Source organism: Trachypithecus francoisi, unplaced genomic scaffold (assembly GCF_009764315.1).
Source record: "Trachypithecus francoisi isolate TF-2019V2 unplaced genomic scaffold, Tfra_2.0 Lachesis_group8, whole genome shotgun sequence".
Taxonomy (NCBI): Eukaryota; Metazoa; Chordata; class Mammalia; order Primates; family Cercopithecidae; genus Trachypithecus; species Trachypithecus francoisi.
In genome coordinates this window covers 63,852,506-63,878,825 of record NW_022681473.1, presented here as the reverse complement: position 1 = coordinate 63,878,825, position 26,320 = coordinate 63,852,506, and the positions used below count along the sequence as shown (strand labels likewise).

General features: G+C 38.4%; 2 protein-coding genes across 2 annotated transcripts in view; one reads left to right on the top strand and one right to left on the bottom strand.

Moving 5' to 3' along the window:
- The window catches only part of FCHSD2 (FCH and double SH3 domains 2), a 332,679-nt gene that overhangs the window by 48,450 nt on the left and 257,909 nt on the right, over positions 1 to 26,320 (top strand). The window contains exon 3 of the mRNA XM_033206003.1: positions 17,634 to 17,679. Within this exon, the coding sequence (XP_033061894.1) occupies positions 17,634 to 17,679 (46 nt within the window). The remainder of the gene's footprint in view (positions 1 to 17,633; positions 17,680 to 26,320) is intronic.
- LOC117080754 (COMM domain-containing protein 8) lies at positions 22,567 to 23,897 on the bottom strand. The gene has a single exon (XM_033206002.1). The coding sequence runs from the start codon at positions 23,892 to 23,894 to the stop codon at positions 23,343 to 23,345; it is 552 nt and encodes a 183-aa protein (XP_033061893.1). The 5' UTR covers positions 23,895 to 23,897; the 3' UTR covers positions 22,567 to 23,342.

Here is a 26,320-nt window from a genome sequence, read left to right as displayed (position 1 = left end):
CTGTAGTCCCAGCTACTCGGGAGGCTGAGGTGGGAGGATCTTGAGCCCAGGAAGTGGAGACTGCGGTGAGCCATGATCGTACCACTGCACTCCAGCCTGGGTGACAGAGTGAGACCCTGTCTCTAAAACAACAGCAACAAGAGTACAGCCTTTACCTCCCTCAGTAGTTCCCACCTCAGTACAGAGTTATCACTCCTTTCTCTGAACTTAGATGTATAATATTTTAACCTTAACATTCTACAGATGAATAAACAGTCTAGCACTTATCTGATTTGTCCAAAGTTGCTCTTATGAAATTTATTTTCTGTGCAACTGAGATGGCATTTATCTGCTATTTTATGTGGACTTTTTATGAATAAATGTCATGTTTCTTCTTCAGGTTGGAACTAAACCTCAGGGTTCTTTGAAACCCCAATTATCTCAGATGTTTCCTGGGAACAGTGATAATGATAATGAGCATCATATTGAGGTAGAGGAAGGGGGCTGGTTAGTGGGTACTGGCTTAGGGTTACTTTTTAAAGGAAGCGTAAGCACATTTTGGACATGCAAAATATTAAGCTCAGAGCTTAGACACTTGGTAAAAAACAAGGGTCTTTGTGAGGAGAGCTCTGAGAAAAGGGTTATCAGACAGAAGCCGAATTTCTCAAGAAGGACCTCTAAACAGCATTAAGGGGGAAAAAAAAATCCCATGTAGAACCATCTAGAAAAAGAGCAATGCCCAGTATTTGGGAAAGAGAAATGAATGATAATAGCACCAGATTTAGAGTCAGCTACCCAGTAGATTCGAATTTCAGTGTTACCACATCTAACCTGCGTTGCCTTGGGCAAATTATTTAACTTTTCTGTGCCTCAATTTTCTCATTTCTGCCTACCTAAGGACTGTCATAGGAAGATTAAATAAAATGCATGTAGGCCGAGCACGGTGGCTCACACCTGTAATTCCAGCACTTTGGGAGGCTGAGGTGGGCAGATCACCAGAGGTTGAGAGTTCCAGACAAGCCTGACCAACATGGAGAAACCCCGTCTCTACTAAAAATACAAAATTAGCTGGGCGTGGTGGCGCATGCCTGTAATCCCAGCTACTCTGGAGGCTGAGGCAGGAGAATCGCTTGAACCCGGGAGATGGAGGTTGCAGTGAGCCGAGATCGCACCATTGCACTCCAGCTTGGGCAACAAAGGCGAAACTCCGTCTCAGAAAAATAACGGCCAAAAACAAAACAAAACAAAAAAAATGCGTAAAGCGCTTAGGTCAGTGCCTTCCTCTTAAGGCACTCTTTTAATTGTTGTTATTAATATGAGAAGGGTTTTCTTGAGAAGGGAGGAAGGGACGCAAAGAGGAATGGTCCTTGGTACGTTTTGGTGACAAGGAGATGGGATTCTGAAACAGAGGGTGTGTTCACAAAGAGCTGGAGTGAGAAGGGTGGTGGGGGCAGCGCATTTTTCCAGTGAGGATTCGCGGGGCGTCACAGCCACTGTAGGAAGCGGAAGGACTGAGAAGTGTCAGGCCAACAGCATGCCTTCCAGGGTGCGTCAGGGAAGGCAGCCATCGAAGATTAGCGCTTAAATGCTATGAGTGCTTTTATGACAAACGGCACATCTTCTGGGGAAACTTAGAGCTCGGGAAAGGCCTCATTAGTGGGGGACGGGGATGGGGCAAAGGCGGGTGCCAAGAGTCCCCTCGGAGTGACCGAGAGGCCAGTGAAGGAAGATGAGATGGGAAGAAAATGGTGGTGTCACCTTTCCCGGTTTCCCTTCGCTGCCTTTCTAGCCACAGCCCCGGCTGGATCGGCCACTCACTGGAAACCAGGGGGGAAACAGCCTTTTTGGTCCGGCTTGACAGCCCCAACTGGACCGAGGGTGCAGAAGAACCAGGGTGGCGAGCGCCGCTAAGCCCAACGCCTGACTACTCGGGGGTGCCCGGGCCGTATCAGTGTTTGACAGCTTTTGTGACTGGATAATACTCGGTTGTATGTATATACCACATTTTATTTATCCGTTCACCCGTTGATGGACGTTTGGTTTTGCTTTTTTCTCCCACTTTTTGACGGTTACGAGTAATGCTGTTACGAACATTTGTGTGCAAATTTTTGTTTAGCATTTGTTTTCTCTCGAGTATATACCTCGGGTTGGAATTGTTGTGTCATATAGTAATACAGTGTTTAACTTTTTGAGGAACTGCCAAGCTGTTTTCTGTAGCAGGTACATAATTTTATGTTCTCACCAGCAATGCATGAGAGTTCTAATTTCTTCACATCCTGGCCAATGCTTATTATTTTTCTTTTTTGTTTGTTTGTTTTTGTTTTCCAGTCATCCTGGTGGGTAGGAAGTAGTATCTCGTTGTGTGTTTATTTTTGGAAGCAGGGTCTTGCTCCATTGGCGAGGCTGGAGTGCAGTGGCACAATCATAGCTTACTGCAACCTTGAACTCCTGGGCTCAGTGATTCTTCCACCTCAGCCTCCTGAGTAGCTGGGCAATAGGCATGTACTACCACCTCCGGCTAATTAATTTTTTTATTTTGTAGAGATGGTGTCTCACTATGTGGCCGAGGCTGGTTTTGAACTCCTGGTCTCAGGTGATCCTCCTGCTTTAGTCTCCCGAAGTGTTGAGATTACAGGGATGAGCCATTGGCACCTGAACTTAAATTTTGATGAAGTCCATTTTACCTGTTTTTTCTTTGTTGTTTGTGCTTTTGGTTTCCCATCTAGGAATGCATTGTAAAATCCAAGATCATGAAGAATCGCCCCTGTGTTTTCTTTTGAGAGTTTTATAGTTTTAGCTGTTACATTTAGATCTTTGAGCCATTTTAAATTTTATATTTGAAATGAGATAGGGATCCACTTTTATATTTTGCATGTGGAAATCTTGTTGTCTTGGCACCATTTGTTGAAGAGACTATTCTTTCTCAATGTAGTGCTCTTGGCACCCTTGTTGAAAATCAGCTGATCATAGATGTTTATTTTTTTTTTCTGGACTATCAATTCTATTCCAATTAACCATACTGTAAACAAACTAGACCCAACAGTTATGTATAGAACACTCCACCAAATGAAGTAGAGTGTATATTTTTCTCAAGTACACAGAAAACATTTTCCAGGATAGATCATATGTTAGATTATAAGCAATTATCAGTTAATTTTAAAAGATCAAAATCTTATAAAGTATCTTCTTTACCCATAGTGGAATGAAGCTAGAAATCAATTAATAGAAGAAAATGGAAAATATGCAAATATATAGAAATTAAACATACTCTTAAACAATGAGTAGGTTAAAGAAGTCACTAGGGAGGTTAAAAAATACTTGGAGACAAATGAGAACAAAAAAATATACAATACCAAAACTTATGATATGCTGTGAAACTAGTATTCAGGGAAAACTTGCAGCTGTAAATGCTTGTGTTAAAAAAGAAGAAAGATCTCAAGTTAACAACCTAGCTTTATACCCTAAGAATTAGAAAAAGAGCAAGCTAAACCCAAAAGGAAAAAATGATAAAGGTTAGATCAGAGAAAAATGATATAGAATAGAAAAATGATGAAGAGAATCAATGAAACTAAAGTTGGTACTTTGAAAAGATAACAAATTGACAAACCTCAGATTAAAAGAAGAGCTGGGCACCATGGCCTATGCAAGTGTGGTCCTAGCTACTTGGAGGCCGAGGCAGGAGGATCACTTAAGCCCAGGAGTTTGAGCCTAACTGGGATAACATAGCAAGACTCTGTCTCTAAAATAGATAGACAGACAGATCGAGAGAGACAGTAACTATGTACAAACAGAAAATACAGTGGGAATACTACTACCTTACAGAAACTAAAAGGATTATAAGGGAATAACATGAATAATCTTCTTAAAAAATTAGATAATTTAGGTGAACTAGATAAATCTTAGAAAAACACAAATTACTAAAAGTAATTACAGGAAAATATAGAAATTCTCAATAACAAGTGAAGAGATTGAGTTAGTAATTAGGGGAAAAAAAAACTTCACAATAAATACTAGGACTAGATGGTGAATTCTACCAAATGAATTCTACCACTGGTGAATTCTACCAAACAGTTAATGATGAATTAACACCAATCCTACTAAAATTCTTCCAAAAAACAGAAGAAAAGGGAATGCTTCTAACATATTCTGTGAGGCTGTTTTTACCCTTATACAAAAATCAAACAGAGATACCAGAAGAAAATTACAGACTACTATTTCTTGTGAAGAGAGATGCAAAAAAAAAAAAAAAAAAAAAAAAAACACCAAAAAACTAGGAAACTGAATCTAATAACAAATCATTAAAAGGATTATCTACCATGACCAAGTGGGATTACACGCCTGTAATCCCAGGGAGCCACCTGGGAGGCTGAGGCAGGTGCATGGCTTGAGCTCAGAAGTTCAAGACCAGCCTGGGCAACATGGTGAAACCCCATCTCTACAAAAAAATACAAAATCTAGCCAGACCTGGTGGTGCATACCTGTAGTTCTAGGTATTTGGGAGGCTGAGGTGGGAGGATTGCTTGAGCCTGGGAAGTCGAGACTGCAGTGAGCTGAGATTGTGCCACTGTACTCCAGCCTGGATGACCAGAGTGAGACCCTGTCTCAAAAAAAAAAAAAAAAATTCTGTCAGTGAAATACATCACATTAATAAGAGGAAGGACAGAACCACATGATTATCTCAGTAGAGGCAGAAAAAGCATTTGACATAATGTAACAGTCTTTCATGATAAAAAAGACTCAGAAAACTAGGAATGGAAGGAAACTTCTCCCCCCCCCCTTTTTTTTGAGACAAGATCTAACTCTGTCCCCCAATCTGGAGTGTAGTGACACAGTCTAGGCTGGGGAAACATCGTTCACGTGTTAAAAGGCACGTATGACAGGCCCACAGTAACATTGTACTCAGTGGTGAAAGACTGAACACTTTCCCTATAAGTTCAGGAAGAACACAAGGATACACCTTTTTTACCATTGCTATTCTCTTGTGGTTTGACATTCTATAATTCTATCTGGAAGTGGTCTTTGCTTTTTTTTCTTTTCCTTTCTTTCCCTTTCCTTTCCTTTCTCTTTTTCTTTTTCTTTTCTTTTCTTTCTTTCTTTTTTTTTTTTTTTTTGAGATGGAGTCTTGCTCTGTCACCCAGGCTGGAGTGCAGCAGTACAATCTCGGCTCACTGCAACCTCCGCCTCCCGTGTTCAGGCGATTCTCCTGTCCCAGCCTTATGAGTAGCTGGAATTACAGGCACCCACCACCATACCTGGCTAATTTTTTTGTATTTTTAGTAGAGGCAGGATTTCATCATGTTGGCCAGGCTAGTCTCAAACTCCTGACCTCGAGTGATCCACCTGCCTCGGCCTCCCTAAGAGCTGGGATTACAGGCGTGAGCCACTGTGCCCTGCCTGCTTTCTTTTTTAAATACAAGAAATTTAAAAATTCATTTTAAATATTTGGTTACATATTATCTCTTTCATGGCAGCATGTTGCTTATGAGTGTCCTTTCACTACCATGTTTTTCCTGTTCTGTTTTTTTCTTCTCTTAAAAATTTTACATTTGTTTAAATATCTCGTTCCTGCTTCCTTTATGGTGGTTTATTTTTGAATGAGAAGTTTTCTTTTTTTTTTTTTCTATAACACTTTAGGATATTAGATATTGGTAGCTCAGGGTTGTGTCTTTCAAATTTACAGCAATTTTCTTTGTGAGCAGGTTTAGTGCATAATTAAATTTTTTATTTTTAATTTATCCTCAGCCAGTCAGTAAAGATTGCTGCTGCAGGCTGTTCCTAGTGTAGGCTCTCTCACTATCTTTTTGCCACACCAGCAGCTCAGTTTCTGCCAGCGTGGCTTGTTTGTGTAATTCCTTATTTAGTTCTGTCTCCTCTACTTCTTCAAACTATGAACAGGAACGCTTCCTCTGCCAGCCCACGTTCCCTGCTTTTGTTGTTGCAAATGCAGAATTTAAGTTTAATACCTCAGAAAGTATGCTTGTAGGACGGTATTGCCACTTTGAGTTTTGGAGCCTTGTGCCTTACCTTTCCACTCTTATTCCAGGTTGTCTCTCCTTTTGGCATATCATTCCCTTATATGTCCATACATATGTTTCCTAGTTTTATTGGAGATCATATTTCCAGTTATGTTTCTTACTCTCTTTGTTTCTTTTGGGTGATTTCTGACTGGAGGAGAGGGGAGATTCTGACTTTTCTTTGTTATTTAAGATGAGAAGGACTTAAAATATATTTTTTGTTAGTGTTTTGCACATTGATTTACTGAAAATGTTAAATCTGAATTAGATTTCATATTTATAAGCTGTGGAATGTGATATTGTCACTTATTTAGCAATTTTTTTTTTTTTTTTGAGACGGAGTCTCGCTCTATCGTCCAGGCTGGAGTGCAGTGGCCGGATCTCAGCTCACTGCAAGCTCCGCCTCCCGGGTTCATGCCATTCTCCTGCCTCAGCCTCCCGAGTAGCTGGGGCTACAGGTGCCCACCACCTTGCCCGGCTATTTTTTTTTTGTATTTTTTAGGAGAGACGGGGTTTCACCGGGTTAGCCAGGATAGTCTCGATCTCCTGACCTCGTGATCCGCCCGTCTCGGCCTCCCAAAGTGCTGGGATTACAGGCTTGAGCCACCGCGCCCGGCCTTAGCAAATATTTTTAATAGCATTTGCTGTGTGCCAAGTTTATCCCAAGTCCTTTATAAATATGTACTTAATTAATCCTCATAATAATCCTATGAGGTAGGTTTTCTTTTTATTACCATTTTATTGATAGGAAAGTGAAGCACAGTCAGGAAAGTTAACTTGCTCAAGATCACCTAATTAATGTGAAATCAGAAGACTTCTAGTTTTCATTCTGTAACTATAGCATTTGTGGGCCTTGACGTCATCTGTTTATACTGTATTCAAATGAATACTTTGAGAACAGGGTCTATGTTTCATTCATCTTTATATTCTCAGTGCATATTCAGTAGAATACGTGAAATCTGGAAGATATTCAATTGATGTTAGAGAAGTAATATTTTTTATTAGGAGCCAAATAATTTGCTTTCTGCCAGACTTACATGGCTTCAGTTGTTTGTTCTGCTTGTCTTGTTAAAAAAATTTTTTTGTTTGTATTCTCAGGTCATCATTTTAGTGCTATTGCAATATTTACTGTGATAATACCTGTACAAACAGCTGCTGTATTCCAGAGCAAAATTAAGAGATTTCTTTATGAAACAATTATCAATTTGCTGATAATAAAAGCACTAGTTCCCTTACACAAGTTTGCTGCCCATGCTAAAAATATTTTTATATACTAATATTAGGTATATTTAAGCAGTGTCATTTATAAAAGTATTGTAGCAAAAATGAAGTGGTCATCTTGTTTATTTGTTTTTGTTACTGAGCTTTACTCCATTTAAGAATAAATATGTTACTGTTTATCCATGATCCCATTGATGGACAACTGGACTGTTTTTGGCTATTTATGACTAAAGATGATATAAATATTTTTGTACAAGTGTTTTTGTGGAAATGTTTTCATTTCCCTTGGTATATAACTAGTATTGGAATTGTTATATCAAAATAATTGTGAGTTTAATGTAAGACCAGACTTTTCCCCAAGTGGTCGTACCATTTTACATTCCCACTAACAACGTGTTAGAGTTTCATTGTCCTTTATCCTCATTGCTATAGTTCAGTCTAATTTTTACCATTCTGGTAGATTTGTTTATTCTTTCTTTTTTTTTTTTTTTTTTTTGGTGCGGGGAGACAGAGTCTCGCTCTGTAGCCCAGGCTGGAGTGCATTGGTGCAGTCTTGGTTCATTGCAACCTCTGCCTCTGGGGTTCAAGTGATTCTTTTGCCTCGGCCTCCCGGGTAGCTGAGATTACAGATGTGCGCCATCACACCTGGCTAATTTTTGTATTTTTAGTAGAGACAGGGTTTTGCCATTTTGGTCAGACTGGGCTTGAACTCCTGATCTCAAGTTGTCCGCCTGACTCAGCCTCCCAAAGTGTTGGGATTACAGGCACGAGCCACCGCACCCAGTCCTGTCTTTATTCTTAACATTCATCAGCCAGATGTGGTGGCTCACACCTCTAATCCTAGCACTTTGGGAAGCTGAGGCGGAAGAATCACTGGAAGCCAGAAGTTTGAGATCAGCCTCAGCAACATAGCAAGACCCCATCTCTACAAAAAAATTTTAAAAAATTAGCCGGGTGTGGTGATGTGCACCTGTAGTCCCAGCTATTTGGGAGGCTAAGGAGGGAGGATGACTTCATCTCATGTGTTAGAGTCTGCCGTGAGCTATGATCGCACCACTACACTCCAGCCTTAGTGATGGAGCAAGACCCTACCTCTAAAAAAGAAGATGCTGGAGGATCTCAGATGAGGTATATCTGGATCACAAGTGGAATTCAGGAGGGCTTCTCAGATGAGATCATATTTTCAGCTAGGTTTTTTGTTTTTGTTTTTGTTTGTTTTTTTGAGACTGAGTCTGTCGCCCAGGCTGGAGTGCAGTGACACAATTTCAGCTCTCTGCAACCTCCGCTTCCCAGGTTCAAACCATTCTCCTGCCTCAGCCTCCTGAGTAGCTGGGATTATAGGTGCACACCACCACGCCCGGCTAATTTTTTGTATTTTTAGTAGAGATAGGGTTTCACCATGCTCGCCAGGCTGGTCACAAACTCCTGACCTCAAGTCATCCACCTGCCTTGGCCTCCCTAAGTGCTGGGATTACAGGTGTGAGCCCCCATGCCCAGCCTCAGCTAGGTTTTAAAGAATGAGGAAGAGTTAGGCCAAGTAACAGGGGAGGAAATTCCAAGTGGAAAAGACCACATTTGCTAGAACATGAAATCATGAGCCTACTGGTCCTTTTAAGAAATTTAGCTGGGGCATAACGTGTGAATGTGGTTTGACATTCTATAATTCTGTCTGGAAGTGGTATTTGCTTTCTTTTCTTTTCTTTCTTTCTTTCTTTCTTTCTTTTTTTTTTTTTTGAGATGGAGTCTTGCTGTGTGGCCCAGGCTGGAGTGCAGTGGCACGATCTTGACTCACTGCAGCCTCCACCTCCTGTGTTCAAGTGATTCTCCTGCCTCAGCCTCCCATGTAGCTGAGATTACAGGCCACTGCCACTACATCTGGCTAATTTTTTTTTTGTATTTTTAGTAGAGATGGGGTTTCACCATGTTGGCCAGGCTGGTCTCAAACTCCTGACCTCAAGTGATCTGCCCGCCTTGGCCTCCCAAAGTGCTGAGATTACAGGCATGAGCCAGCGCGCCTGGCCTAAAAGTGTATCTTTATATACAGATTTATACATGAATGTGGATAGCAGCATTTTTATCCATAATACTCAAGATGTGGAAACCCAAATGTCTATCAATGAATGAATAAAGAAATTGTGGTATACCCATAAAATGGAACATTATCCAACCATAAAAAGAAATGAAGTATTGATATATACTACAACTTGTATAAACCTTACAAATGTATGCTAAGTGAATGAAGTCAGACACAAAAGGTCACATATAATTTCTTTCATATGAAATATCCAGAATAGGCAAATTTGTAGAGACAAGAAATTAGATTAGTAGTTGACAAGGGAGGAGAAGAAAGGGGAATGAAGCGTGATTATTTAATGGGTCTGGAGTGTTCTGGGGTGATGAAAAAGTTTGAAATTAGGGAGAGATGGTAGTGGTTGTACAACATTTGTGAATGCACTAAATGTCACTGAGTTGTTTAAAACAGTTGATTGTATATTATGTGAATTTCATCTCAGTAAAAATATGCATTATACATATGCATATAGTTTACATTCAAATAGTACAAACAGGAATGTAGTAGAAGGTCTTTCTTCTACTGCTGCTGCCAGTTTCTTCATGTGGAGCACTTGTTAGGCTAGTCTCATGTGTAATATTTTAGGGAGTTCTGTCACAGTGATTTCTAAGGGAACCAGAATAGGCATTTTTGCACAGGATGGATTTTCACATGAGGAAATGCTGTAATTGAGAAGTATTATAATTACCATAAATATATATGTGTAAACATTTTTATTTGAAAAGATAGTATACATTATTCTGTACATTTTTTGTTTACTTAACATTAGATCTTCCTATCAAGTTATCCCAACACAATTTACTGATAATTCATCTTTTTTTCCCTCAGATTTTTCAGTTACTAAATTTCTAGATACATTTAGATATATTCCTGATTCCTAACTTATGTTTTATTATCTCTGTCTACTTATGTTCCATTACCAAGCTATTTTAATTACCGTCACTTTAAAATTTTTAACATCTGGTAAGAGTAGGCTTTTTTTTTTTTTTTTTTTTTTTTTGAGGCGGAGTCTCGCTCTGTTGCCCGGACTGGAGTGCAGTGGCCGGATCTCAGCTCACTGCAAGCTCCGCCTCCCGGGTTTACGCCATTCTCCTGCCTCAGCCTCCCGAGTAGCTGGGACTACAGGCGCCCGCCACCTCGCCCGGCTAGTTTTTTGTATTTTTAGTAGAGACGGGGTTTCACCGTGTTAGCCAGGATGGTCTCGATCTCCTGACCTCATGATCCGCCCGTCTCGGCCTCCCAAAGTGCTGGGATTACAGGCTTGAGCCACCGCGCCCGGCCTTTTTTTTTTTTTTTTAATATTACTCTTTCTCAGAATTTTTGTGGCTCTTTTTACATGCTCATTTTTCTGTATGAAAATGCTTATCTAGTTAAAGAAAAATACTGTACTTTTGGATTAATGGCAAAGTTTTTCTCAGTCTCCCAGGCCTTGGCAATCACTATTTACTTTTTGTCTCTCTGGACTTGCTCATTCTAGACACTTTGTATAAATGAAATTCTAAAATATATGGCCTTTTGCATCCATTTTCTTTCACTTATGTTATTGAGGTTCATCCATATTGTAGCATGTGTCAGCGCTTCATTCCTTCTTATGGCTGAATAACATTCCATTATATAAATACATCACATCTTGTTTATACGTTCATCAGTTGATGGACATGAGGGTTGTTTCCACTGTTTGGATATTATGAATAATGCTGCTGTGAACATTCATTTACCAGTTTTTGTGTGGACATGTGTTTTAAGTTTTCCTGGATATACACCTAGGAATAGAATTGTTGAATCATATGCTAATGATGTGTTTAACCAGTTTGGGAATTCCCAGACTGTTTTCCACAGAACCTGCACCATTTACATTTCCACTAGCACTGTATGAGAGTTTGATTTCTTCACATACTTGTCAATACTTGTTATTGTTTGTTTTGTTATAGCACTCATTAATATTTTTTTAAAGTTTTATGAGACATTGATTCAGAATTGTAGCAAATGCCTTTCCATCTTATATGGAGATTATCAGGTTTCTTTTGCTGTGCTCTCTTGATATATAATGATACATTATAATGAATAGATTTCCAAATATTTGTTATGTGAATTTTGAGTAGTTGGTATCCCAGATTTGTTTTTTTGCTTTAAAACAGGAAATTAGTTGGTAGACAAATAACTTTTTACTAAAACTAAAAATGCCACTGAGAATATTTAAATTAGTTGATATGCACATCAAGGATACAAAAGCTATTCCTTTTTCTTGTGGACTTATTTTAAATGTCCTTATTTTAAAATGAGTTATGTATAAACTTAAAAGGGTAATAAATACATAATTTACATATTTCCTTTTATCTTTTGTGAAATATAAAAAATCCAACCATCTACAATATATAGGTAGGTTTTTTAGATTTTTAAAAACTGTTTAAGTGGTGAAAATGTGAGCTAGTTCATTTTAATTAGTGTCTTTTGCTCAGGTATTTGTAGTGGGTAGCGAGATAACATTTGGTAGTGCTGGTCATAATTTCTTAGTCCAATTTTTTTTCATTTATTTATTATAATACTTTAAGTTCTAGGGTACATGTGTACAATGTGCAGGTTTATTACATATGCATGCATGTGCCATGTTGGTGTGCTGCACCCATTAACTCGTCATTTACACTAGATATATCTCCTAATGCTATCCCTCCCCTCTCCCCCCCGTCCCTGACAGGCCCCAGTGTGTGATGTTCCCCTTCCTGTGTCCAAGTATTCTCATTGTTTAATTCCCACCTGTGAGTGAGAACATGCGGTGTTTGGTATTCTGTCCTTGGGATAGTTTGCTGAGAATGATGGTTTCCAGCTTCATTCATGTCTCTACAAAGGACATGAACTCATCCTTTTTTATGGCTGTGTAGTATTCTATGGTGTTTATGTGCCACATTTTCTTAATCCAGTCTATCCTTAATGGGCATTTGGGTTGGTTCCAAGTCTTTGCTATTGTGAATAGTGCTGCAGTAAACATATGTGTGCATGTGTCTTTATAGCAGCATGATTTATAATCTTTTGGGTGTATACCCAGTAATGGGATTGCTGGGTCAAATGGTATTTCTAGTTCTAGATCCTTGAGGAATTGCCACATTGTCTTCCACAATGGTTGAACTAGTTTATAGTCCCACCGACAGTGTAAAAGTGTTAGTATTTCTCCACATCCTCTCCAGCACCTGTTGTTTCCTGTTTTTAGTCCAATTATAGAAAAACAACATGAGTGTAAAAAAAGTATGTGTACATGTTTATGAATTTGCATTTTTTTTGAATAAAGCACTTTATTTTTTCAAGCATTATGTGTTTACTAAAACACCAGAAATTATGGAAAGCAAAAGAAGAAAGTAAAGAAAGCCTGTAATACAATGACCCAGAGAACACTTTCATTACTATTTTAGTATACACACACGCACACACACAAACACACACACACATATGTATATATACAATCATACATTGCTTAATGATGGGGATACATTCTAAGAAGTGCATTGTTAGGCAATTTTGTCATTGTGTGAACATCATGGAGTACACTTACACAAACCATAGCCTACTACACATCTAAGCTATATGGTATAGCCTATTGCTCCTGGGCTACAAATCTGAACAGCATGTTACTGTACTGAATACTATAGGCAGCTGTAACACAATGGTATTTGTATATCGAAACATATCTAACTATAAGAAAGATACAACAAAAATATGGTATGAAAGATTAAAAAATGGGCTGGGCAGTGTGGCTCATGCCTGTAATCCTAGCACTTTGGGAGGACAAGGCAGGAGGATTGCTTGAGGCCAGGAATTCAGGACCAGCCTAGGGAACATAGCAAGGAATGGAACAATAACAACAATTAGCCACACGTGGTGGCATGTGCCTGTAGTCCTAGCTACTTAGGAGGCTGAGGTGAGAGGATCACTTGGGCACCGGAGTTCAAAGTTAGAGTAAGCTATGATTGCGCCACTGCACTCCAGCCTGGGAGACAGACGGAAAAAGATGAAAAATGGATTACTGTGTAGGGCACTTGCCATGAATGGAGCTTATGAGACTGGAAGTTGCTCTGGGTGAGTCAGTGAGTAGCATGTGAATGTAAAGGCCTAGGAAACTAATGTACACTGCTGTAGACTATTTATTTGTTACACTGTACACTTTAGGCTGCACTAAATTTATTTTTAAAACTTTTTTTTTTTTTGAGACAAAGCCTCACTCTGTTGCCCAGGCTAGAGTACAGAGGCGCGATCTTGGCCCACTGAAACCTCTGCAGTGGATTCAAGCAATTCTCCTGCCTCAGTCTTCCAAGTAGCTGGGACTACAGGCATGTGCCACCATGCCTGGCTATATTTTGTATTTTTAGTAGAGACGGGGTTTCACCATGTTGGCCAGGCTGGTCTCGAACTCCTGACCTCAAGTGATCCACCTGCCTTGGCCTCCTAAAGTGCTGGGATTACAGGGTGAGCCACCATGCCCAGCCCAAAAACTTTTCTTTCTTCAGTAATAAATAAATTAACCTTAGCTTACTGTAACTTTTTTACTTTATAAACTTGTAAATTAAAAAAAAGCTTTTTTGACTTTTGAAATAACACTTAGCTTAAAACACACATTGTACAACTATATAAAAATATTTCTTTATATCTTTATATGCTTTTGACTATTTTTACAAATTTTTATTTTTTTGTACTTTAAAAATTTTTTTGTCAAAAACAAAGACACATATATGTTAACCTAGGCCTACATAGAATCATCAGTATTATTGTCTTCTGCCTTCACATCTTGTCCCATGGGAGGTCTTCAGGGGCAGTACCATACATGGAGCTGTCATCTCCTATGATATAATGCCTTTTACTGCCTGAGGCTGTTTTACAGTTAACTGTAGGACCTTATATAATTGGAATCGTACAATATTTGTGTTGTTTTGATTTACTTACTTCACTTTGCATAATATTCTTAAGGTTCATCCATATTGTAGCATATATCAGATTTGTCTTCCTTTTTAAAGCTGAATAGTATTTCATTGTATATAACACATTGTATTTATCCATTCATTTCTTGGACACTTGGGTTACTTCCCTGTTTTCATTTAGGTTATCTAATTTGCTGGTGTACAGTTGCTTATAATACTCTTACAATCTTTTTACTTCTATAGAACAGTAGTAATGTTTACCACTTTCATTTCTGATTTTGGTAATTAGTGTTTTCCCTTTTTTTCTGTAAGTCCATCTAGGTAAAGTTTGTCAATTTTGTTGGTCTTTCTGAAGAACCAACTTTTGGTTTCATTGCTTTTCTGTATTTTTCTACTGTCTTCGTTTATCTCTTTTCTAATCTTTATTATTAATATTTCCTTCTTTCTGCTCACATGGGGTTTAATTTGTTCTTTTTCTAGTTCCTTAAGCTGTAAAGTTAGGTTGTTGATTTGAGATTGATCTTTTGTGTTTTTTTGTTTGTTTGTTTTGAGATGGAGTCTTGCTCTCTTGCCCAGGCTGGAGTGTAGTGGTGCTGTCTTGGCTCACTGAAACCCCTGCCTCGCGGGCTCAAGCAGTTCTTCTGCCTTAGCCTCCTGAGTAGCTGGGGCTATAGGCATGCGCCACTTGCCCGGCTAATTTTTGTATTTTGAGTAGAGACGGAGTTTTGCCGTGTTGGCCAAGCCTGTCTCCAACTCCTGGCCTCAAGTGATCCACCCACCTCTGTCTCTCAAAGTGCTGGGATTACAGGCATGAGCCACTGTGCCCAGCCTCATCTTGTAAAATAATGTAGGTATTTGAAGCTATGAATTTCCCCCATAGCACTGCTTTCTTTTCATATTTACATTTTGCACACACATAGTTTTCTTTAGTTTTACCATTTTGACCTTTAATTCTTTGAACATCTTTAAAACCATTGTTTTAGTATCTTTGTTTAGTAGATCTGCCATCAATTCTTTTTCAGGGACAATTTGTATTGGCTTATTTTTCTCTTTGAATGGGCCATACTTCTCTCCTTCTTAGCATGCCTTGTGATTTTTGTTGAAAACTGGAGATTTGAATGTAATAATGTGGTAACTCTGCTCTCATTTTTTTTTTCCAAACATCAACTTGAACCAGAATACCAAAATTGTGGTAATTCTGCAAATCAGATTTCCCTCCTTGCCCAGAGATTTTTTTTTTTTTTGATAGTTAAAAAGTTTTTAAATGTTGTAGGTAGTCTGTACTGAGCTGTACCTGAGGTGTTAAAATCAGGTCTTCTGAAATCTTTTGTGAACCTGCACCTTCCTGTGGGCTTCTGTGGTGACTTTCCAATTTCTCCCTTAAATGTGGTTGCTTTAGAATGTCTTCAAGATCTGGCTCTCAAAAGGGGAAAAAGAGAAAAATTAAGGGAGAAGGAAAAAGCATCAGTTCTTTAAATCCTCTGAAACTCACTTCAGTGAGAAGGAGAGGAACTTGCATCAATGCTGAGGGAAATGCAACAACAGTGGTCACTCCCTCTCTTTCTGTACCTCCATGATCAGAAGTGGTAATCTGAGGTCAGAGCACAGAGCCCCAATATTTTAAGGTCAGGGTCCTTTTTGCCCACCCTCCCTGTGGTAGCTATTTGCAAGCTGCTCCAGGAACATATGCATGATTGCCTGCTATGGTTTTAGGGGTGGGAGGTGGTAGCTGCCACTGTGCTAAGGGCTGAAATTGGCCAAAATTAATCATAATTTATCATCCAAGGCTTTCCCTGGATGTTGCAAGCCTTCATGACCCCTAGTTCCAAAATGGTTACATGATTCATTCTGCCAGTGCAATTGTTACCTAGCCTGGGAGTCAGATTCCTGGTGTTTACTAAGCTACCATCTTCCCAGAATCCTCTCTCATTTTTTAACCTTGAATCCACTGGAGACTTTTTTTTAAAAATAAACATTTAAAAAGATAATATAGTCTTCGTTTTATTGTATTGGCCATTTGAAGCACCCTTGAATAAGCATGAATCTTTATGTTTAAAATGAGACTTCTTCCTTTTGTTATTTTGAAATTAAGAAATTAGTTATTTACTCAAAACAAATATACGCTCTTAAACAGTTATATTTTTATATAAGAAATCAAGTCTTTTGGTGAATTTAAATGATTTTTAAGGTGGGAATTTTGGTTTCTTGCCTTTTTCTTTATTTCAGTGCTTTCCTTTTTTTTTTTTTTTTTCTACTTCTTACTCTTATGTCTTTGCGCTAGTGCAGTGATATTAAGAGCACCGATTCCTGGCACATATTGGTAAAGTCTTTAAACTCAGGATATTCAAGGTAAATTGTCAGTAGTACCACATTTTGTTGACTCTACAATGCCTATGTTTGTAAGGTACACTGTTATTTTGTATACCATTAAGATAGAGGAAAATACTGCCAATCGTCATTAAAAGATGCATTCCAGTATCATAAATGTTAATATAGGTAAAGGATGTACTGGCTAAGTGCATTGACTCATGCCAGTAATCTCAGTGCTTTGGGAGGCCAAAGCAGGAGTATTGCTTTGAGGCCAGGAGTTCAAGACCAGTCTGGGAAACATAACAAGACTCCATCTCTACAAGAAGTATTTAAAAATTAGCCAGATGTGGTGGTGTGCACCTGTAGTCCCAGCCACTTCAGAGGCAGAGGTGGGAAGATCTCTTGAGCCCAGGAATTAAAGGCTGCAGTGAGCTAGGACCTCATTCACCGCTGCACTCCAGCCTGGGCAACAGAACAAGACCCTGTCTCTAAAAAAACAAACAAACAAAAAAACAAAAACAAAAAAAAGGGTGTACTTTAGAATCTTGGAAATATAATACATGTATGGAAAGTATGCTCTCATCATACCACCATTTTGAGCATTTTTCATATTCAGAAGCCAATCAAAATTTGATTTTCACCTTGTTTTCTTTTTTTTTTTTCACCTTGTTTTCATTAGTTCCCTCTTACATTGGTTAAGTCCAGTAAACATCTTTAGTGCCTAGTATATAGTAGCTATTCTTGTAACAGTAGCTAACATTTATATAGATTTTACCATGTGGTAGGCACTATTTTGAGTGTCTTATGTATTTTAAGTAACTAAATTTTATAATATCCTTATGAGGTGAGTAATGTTATTATCCCCATTTTAGCAAGGAGGAAACTGAGGAAGAGAGAAGTGAAGTGACTTGGCCAAGGTCATACAGCTAGTAGGTAGTAGAGCTGGGGTTTGCATGTAGATCCTCTGACTGTAGAGACCATGCTGTTAGCAGTATTCCTAAGGACATAAAAATGAATAAAATATTGACCTTTCCCTCACATATCTTACCAGGCAGTATTTGAAGGTGTGTTGATAGATTTACACAAAATTATTAAGTTATCCTTCTGATAATTAATTTTTCTTTGTATTTTTAGGACATTCAGTCAGAAGAAGGCTGCTATTGAAAGAGAGTATGCACAGGTAAGCTTGGAATTGGAGGTCCCATTCTAGGTATACTTATTTTCCGTGGCTTAAGGACAGAAATGGTTGTTGGAGACAAGCCATAGTATCCCTATGCCTTCCTTTTCTTGTTATTTCTTTCTTGTTTTTTTTTTTTTTTTCTGAGATGGAGTCTCGCTCTGTCGCCAGGCTAGAGTGCAGTGGCGCGATCTTGGCTCACTGCAACCTCCGCCTCGCAGGTTCAAGCAATTCTCCTGCCTTGGCCTCCTGAGTAGCTGGGACTACAGGCATGTGCCACCACGCCCAGCTAATTTTTGTATTTTTAGTAGAGATGGGGTTTCACCATGTTGGCCAGAACAGTCTCAATCTCTTGGCCTCATGATCCGCCCGTCTTGGCCTCCCAAAGTGTTGGGATTATAGGCATGAGCCACTGTGCCCAGCCCTTTTCTTGTTATTTCTCTCTCACTTTGATCCCCCATTTTGCTCTATTTGAATCATTATAAAGAAGGTTGTAAACCTGGAGGAGACATTGTTTATAATATTTGTAAAGTATTTGCAAGTATGAATAATGATACTTTTTACAAGTATGTTGATTTATTCTTCTTTATATGCCCCATTCTCTGCAGTTTATGGAAGGTTAATTTTTCATCAGGCATTTGGTTCTCATTATGACTGTGTTGATAAAGAGTGATAATGCTTTCAGTGGATGACATGGAGCTTTTCCTAGGGAAATTGAAGCATTTCCTTCTTTAATTTTACTTAGACCTTTAGTGCAGTCCAGATTACTAAATGTGACAAGAAAAAATTATGTTGATATATCATTTTGTGGTTGTGTAAGAATTAATAACTACTCTTTCGTGTACAAAGATAATTTAATACAATTTGGAAATTTTGACCCTTTAAACAATTACTTTATATGTGGGGTAGTATTCTAAAATTGTTACTTACTTCCGCAAATTGTAAAAGTTGTCTTTGTAGCAAAAATTTTAAAATATGGGAGATTGTTAGAAGGAAAAATTAACATAGAGTAAATTTTCTGTATGGTAACCACTGTTGCTGCTACTATAGTTATTATAAATAATGAGAGATTGGGGCATGACTCTTTTAGGCTTTGTCAGATTTTTTAATGGAATTCTAATTTCATTATAGTTAATTTGGTAGCTGTCTGCCTTTATTTTTGATTTGATAATCTTAGAAGAAAATCACCTATTCCTTGAAAGCTAGACAGAACTAATTAGTTCATTGGTTCAATCAGTAGTTGTTGAGTGCTTATTATGTATCAAGTGCTTTACATAATGAATAGCATCAGTTTTAATATTTCTGTTGAATGCTTTTTCTTTATTTTTTTTTTTTTTGAGATGGAGTCTCACTCTTTCGTTCAGGCTAGAGTGCAGTGGCGGGATCTTGGCTCACTGTAACTTCTGCCTCCCGGGTTCAAGCGATTCTCCTGCCTCAGCCTCCTGAGTAGCTGAGATTATAGGCACACACCACCATGCCAAACTAAATTTTTTGTATTTTTAGTAGAGACAGGGTTTCACCATGTTGGCCAGGATGGTCTCAATCTCTTGACCGTGTGATCTGCCTGCCTCGGCCTCCCAAAGTGCTGGGATTACAGGCGTGAGCCACCGCACCCAGCCAATTTTTGTATTTTTAATAGAGACGGGGTTTTGCCATGTTGGCCAGGCTGGTCTCGAACTCCTGACCTCAGGTGATCCACCCACCTCGGCCTCCCAGAGTGCTGAGATTACAGGCGTGAGTCACTGCACTCAGTATTGAATGCTTTTTCTATTCCTGAATAATAAATACTAGTAATGATAGCTGACATTTATTGAATCCTTTGTACCATGCTGTGAGTATTTTATGTATGTTATCTGGTTTGATCCTCTCAAACCTGTGAAATAGCAACAGTTATGATGCCCTTTACAAATACACTCTCATACATGTAAACATACACTACATATATATTTATAAATTTGAGGTGAAAGTCTGTGATACGCTATTTTAGCCAAGTGCGGTGGCACATGGTTGTAATCCCAGCTACTAGGGAGGCTGAGGCAGGAGAATTGCTCGAGCCCTGGAGCTGGAGATTGCAGTGAGCTGAGATAGTGCCATTGCACTCCAGCCTGGGCGATGGGAGTGAAACCCTGTCTAAAAAATAAATAAATAAATAAAAAGAAAGAAAAAAAGTCTATGATGTACTTTAAAAATTTTAATAGAAAATCAAAATTTTTATATGATATAGTCTTCTGTAACAAGATTTAAATTTTTTTTTTTTTTTTTTTTTGAGATGGAATCTTCTTGCTCTGTCACCCAGGAAAAACCGGAGTGCAATGGTGCAGTCTTGGCTCACTGCAACTTCCGCCTCCTGGGTTCAAGTGATTCTCCTGCCTCAACCTCTTGAGTAGCTGGGATTACAGGCGCCTGCATCACACCCGGCTAATTTTTGTCTTTTTAGTAGAGATGGAGTTTCACCATGTTGTCCAGGCTGGTTTTGCACTCCTGACCTCAGGTGATCCGCCCACCTCAGCCTCCGAAAGTGCTGGGATTACCATGCCCAGCCTCTATATCTTTAAATAATATGCTTATAACTGACTCTTTATCAATTCTAAACATTATCACTTGATTACCTTTAATAAATGAGAAACTTACTATGCCATTCCTCTCCAGCCTACTCTTTTCAATATAATTGTGGCACTATTTTAGTACCTTTGTTACTTTTGTAACTCTAAATGATATATTTAAACTTGCTCTTTTTTTTTGGTCAAATACATATATACACATAGATATTTATGCTATGTATCTGTGTGTAAATATGTATGTATGCAGGTACAGTGGAATTACATTTTACAGAGTGGTCAAAATCAAATTTACCCTTGAAAATTTTCCTTTCTTTTTTTTTTTTTTGAGACAGGGTCTTGCTCTGTCACCCAGACTGGAATGCAGTGGTACAATCATAGCTTAGTGTAATCTTGAACTCCTGGGATCGTGTGATCCTCCTGCCTCAGCCTCCTGAGTGGCTGGGACTACAGATGCGTGCCACCATGCCCATCTAGTATTTTTATTTTGTAGGGAAAGGGTCTTACTTTGTTGCCCAGCTGGTCTCGAACTCCTGGGTTCAAGTAATTCTCCTGTCTCTGCCTCTCAGAGCACTGGGGATTAGAGGCATGAGCTACCGCGCCTGGCTGAAAAATTTATTTAAATGTCTCTCACATAGAGTATAGCTGGTTTTGTTTATACAATCCTATATAATAATGTATGTAAACTATGTAAGGTATCTAATAATGCATTAAAAAATTTTATAAAGTAATCATATACAGAAATTAAAATGCTCCAGTGTGTCTCTGCTTGGGACAATCAAGCCCATTTATAGAGAGCCAGTTTACTGCCTGTTTTTGTTACTTATCACATTTGCCCTTTAGATGATCCTTCTCAGTTCTTACTCTTTAATGTTTTCCCAATTAATTTTCAACTTATTTCCTGAGTATATAGACAAAGATATTTCTATCCTCTTTCTTTGGTTGTGTAAACATTGTTTTTACTTCTGGTCAATAGTAGAGAAACCTCTGAAATAATTAACATATTCTTTCTGTAGATTTTGCCAGTATGCATGGATTATTTCAGGCTTATTTGCATTTCCTGTATGAGGGCAGGATGTGGTCAGAGAGGACAGTTGCATTAGTTAAATTATTTACTTCTAGACCAGGCGCAGTGGCTCACACCTGTAATCCCAGCACTTTGGGAGGCTGAGGTGGGCAGATCACGAGGTCAGGAGTTCGAGACCAGTCTGGCCAACATGGTGAAACTCTGCCTCTACTAAAAATACAAAAAAAATTAGCTGGGCATGGTGATGGGTGCCTATAGTCCCAGCTACTCGGGAGGCTGAGGCAGGAGAATCATTTGAAACGGAAGGCGGAGGTTTCAGTGAGCCGAGATGGCACCACCGCACTCCAGCCTGGGCAACAGAGCAAGACTGTCTCAAAAAAAAAAGAAAAAAAAATTATTTATTTCTCTTACCTCTTTTGGCTTAGTGTAGAGTTAAAATTTTGGGGGATAAATTTTAAAAAGTTGAAATATAGCCTATTTGTAGTAAGATGGAGAAGTCCTTAGTACACTGTTTGATAAATTTTTGTGAGCACACTCATGTAACTGTTATCCAGATTAAGATATAGAACATTACCAGCAGGCCAGATGCAGTAGCTTATGCCTGTAATCCCAACACTTGGTGAGGCCAGAGCAGATTGATCACTTTAGACCAGGAGTTTCAGACCAGCCTGGACAACATAGTGAGATCCCATCTCTATAAAAAATAAAAAAAAATTAGCCAGGCGAGGTGGTGCATGCCTGTAGTCCTAACTACTTGGAGACTGAAGCAGAAGTATCACTTGAGTCCAGGATTTCAAGGCTGCAGTGAGCTGTGATCGCACCACTGCACTCCAGACTCAGTGACAGAGCGAGACCTTGTCTCTAAAAAAGAACAATCCCCTATCCCCCAAGAACATTATCAGGGCCCCAGAAGCAGTTAATATTCATACCTTTCAATGGCAACTGGTACTTTTTTTTTTTTTTTTAAGAATAGTTGTTATTTTTTGGATTTCTAATTTTTGAACTTAAGTGGCATCATAGAATATGTACTCTTCTGTGTCTGATTTCTGATTTCTTTCATTCAGTATTTAGCTTTTAAGCTTCATGCATGTTGTTGCATGTAGTAGTAATTCATTCTTCTTTACTTTATTGTGTCCACTGAATGAATATATCACAATTTATACTGATGAAGAAAATTCCTATTGTTTTTGTTTTGTATGAGTTTTGACTAGGGCTTTTTTTTTTTTTTTTTTTGCTCAGAATGCTTGTTGTTAAAGTTAACTGAGGTTACAAATGGTTTGCTTTTCCAATGAATTTAACATTCAAAAGTATTCAATATTGAGTTTATTAACAAAAGTGGACCTGTACATAGTCTTATCTCATATTTGAATAATATACACACTGCACAATGGCAACTATTTTTTATCAGAACAACGTTTCCCAAACGTAGAAGTGCAGAAGTAAAAACGTTATTTTCGTTTTTCTGTATTCTTTAGTTTCTAGAATTCATAAACTCAAAATTGTTCACATAAGTTTACAGTATTTGTTCTTGTTTATCTCTGACAAAGAGGTGTTCTCTAAGAAATTTTATATTTTATAATCTTTCCTCTGAAATATGAGAAAGACATGGAATCTCCTGAGTTATATATGCAGCTTATACATTCTTTGAAAAAGTTTTTAAAAATATCACAAAGTAATTATATACCCATAATATATGTTGCTATTCACATAATTATTTAAGCAATATTCAAGTATATTTGTGCTTTATATTTTTACATTACTTTAGAACCTATTTTTAGCTTTCAATAAAACTGTGTATCTCCAAAGATTTCTCAAGTATTTAATAAATGAGGCAAAACAATCATGAAAATATAAACTTCTACTACAGATTTTTCATCTTTCATTTTATGCATTTCCTCTCAACCATGTAATTTCCTGTTAAGAAATGTGGATACATTTTAATCTTTATAATATCAACATTGCTGCTTTCTCAGCCTGTTGCAACAGTCAAGACATCACAGTGTTTCTGAACACAGAGTATTCACTCTGCCATATAAGTTGGCGCAATAAAATCTGATAGCACTGGTATTCATCATTTCCAGTTATTTCAACTGCAGGACCACCTTATTTGCTGCTTCCAAGGAATGTATTAGATTCTGCAGCTCCTCTCTACTCATTTCAATAGAATATGGTTTTACTTCACCATTTTCTTTTACATCTAGATGCAGGCTTAAAAGTGGCATTCGTAATGCAGCAATCTTGTCACTGGAAAGTGCAAGCTTTACCTGCCAATCAAAATCCTGCAGCTGTGCAGAGGAAATAGCAACTATTTCTCTTGACAGAGCCTGTTTGATTTCATCTTTCCTACTTTTCACACATTTCATGATAGTTTCTTGATGAAATGAATTCAACTGATTCAACTGCTGAAATATCTCTTCATCAGATAAGTCTTTACCAACTACAGCTTTAAAAAATTTGGCAATATCTTCTAAAACGTGCATCCATTCTTCTGATTCCCAAACAGTGTGATAATCTTGGTACACAGGATAAGCTCGACCACAAATGCCATCAATTATTTTGTGAAGAAGCTGCGGGCCCAGCTCGGCCAGCAGCTTCTGCAGCCGCCACAAGAGCGTCCCCTCTTCCGGATCCATCCCTGCGCCTTGACTAGGGCTTCTAAGCAAAGGTTTTATACATGGCTTTAGGTGGACATATGAACATATCTCTCTTTGGTATATGTCTAGGAGTAGAACTGCTGGGTCATTGGGCATGTGGTATGTTCTGCTTTAGTAGATACAGCCAGTTTTCCAAAGTGACTGTACCAGTTTACATTCTCACTAGCAATGTATGAGAGTTCCAGTTGCTTCATATCTTTGCTAAAGTTTAGTATTCTCTAAAATTAAAAAGATTGACATTTTGATGAGTATATAGTAGTATCTCACCTTCTTTTTAATAAGCTTTAACAAAATTGACGTATACATACAGAGAAGTGTACAGGTCATAATTATGTAGCTTCAGGAATTTTCAAAGCAAACACATCCATATAACTAGCACCCAGGTCAAGAAACACATTAACAGCATCCCAGAAATTCCTCTTGTTCCCTACTTTTACTGCCCTCACTCTTACTCAAGGAATCTACTATACTGACTTAAAAAATAGTTTTATTGTTATGTAATTGGTACACAATAAGCCACACAATTTATAATTTGATAAATTTTGGCGTGAACATATACTTGTGAAACTAGCATCACAAGCAGGATAATGAACACATCTGTAAGCCCCCAAAGTTTTTTTGTGTATCCTTATAATCCCTCTCTCCCAGCTGGCTTCTTCATTTAGCATTAACTATTTTGTACTTTATGTTGCTGTGTGCATCAGTATTTCGTTTCTTTTTATTGCTGTGTAGTATTCCATTGTATGGATATACCACAGTTTATCCATTTTGCTGTTGATGGACCTGTGAGTTATTTCTGTTTTTTTGAATATTATAAATAAAGTTGCTATAAACATTTGTGTATGGTTAAGTGGTTTCATTCCTCTTGGGTAAGTGGAGTGGAATGGCTGAATCATTTTTAACTTTTTAAATAACTGCCAAACTGTATTCCAAGGAGTTTGTTCCCACCAGCTGTATATGTGAGTTCTAGGTGCTCCACGTCCTCCTCAACAATTAGGTATAGTTAGTCTTCTTAATTTTTGATATTATGGTAGATGTGTAATAGCATTTATTGTGGTTTTAATTTGTATTTACCCAATATCTAATGATGCTAAGCATCATTTTCATGTGTTTATTTGCCATCTGTATATAGTCTGTGGTGAGGTGTTTATTCAAATATTTTATTGATTTTTTTAAAAATTGGGTTTTCTTAATTTTTAAAGAAATATTATTAAAGTTTTCAAACACGTGACAGTAGAAGGAATCAGCAGAACAAACTCTTTTTTTTTTTTTTTGAGACAGAGTCTTGCTCTGTTGCCCAGGCTGGAGTGCAGTGGCACGATCTTGGCTCACTGTAAGCTCCGCCTCCCAGGTTCACGCCATTCTCCTGCCTCAGCCTCCCAAGTAGCTGGGACTACAGGTGCCCACCACCATGCCCGACTAATTTTTTGTATTTTTAGTAGAGATGGGGTTTCACTGTGTTAGCCAGGATGATCTCGATCTCCTGACCTGGTGATCCGCCCGCCTCGGCCTCCCAAAGTGCTGGGATTACAGGTGTGAGCCACTGCACAGGGCCTAACATAACAAACTCTTATTAGCTACCACCCAGCTTCTACTAGTATCAGTACATTATGAAATTTGTTTCATTTATAGCTTCCCACCTGCTATCCCTTGCTGGTTACTTTAAAAAATACTTTTGGGAGGCCGAGGTGGGCGGATCATGAGGTCAGGAGATCGAGACCATCTTGGCTAACACAGTGAAACCCTGTCTCTACTAAAAATACAAAAAATCAGCCAGGTGTGGTGGCAGGCGCCTGTAGTCCCAGCTACTTGGGAGGCTGAGGCAGGAGAATGGCGTGAACCCGGGAGGTGGAGCTTGCAGTGAGCCGAGATTGCGCCACTGCACTCCAGCCTGGGCGACAGAGCGAGACTCCGTCTCAGAAAAAAAAAAAAAGAAAAAATTTTACGTATACTTTTAATTTACGTACCATTAATGCTTCATCTATCTTAAGTATGTAATTAAGTGATTTTTAGCAAACATACAGTTATGCCATAATCAGCACAATTCAGTTTTAGAACATTGCCATTATTCCAGTTCATTTCCTGTGCCTATTTGAAGCCGGTCTCTACTTTTATCCTGAGCCCAAGGTAACCATCAGCTTTATGTCCTATAAAATTGCCTCTTCTGGACATACCATACAAATGTAATCATATGGTATGTCTCTTTCCTTGTCTGTCTTCTTTCACTTAGCAAATTTTTTTGAGGTTCTTACATGTTTTACCTTGCATCATTAATTTATTCCTTTTTATTGGTGACTAGTGTTTCTTGGCACGGATATATAACATTTTGTTTATCCATTCACCAACTGGTGAACATTAGATTGCTTCCCATTTTCCCATGTTTCAAATTTGGTTAGGTATAATGC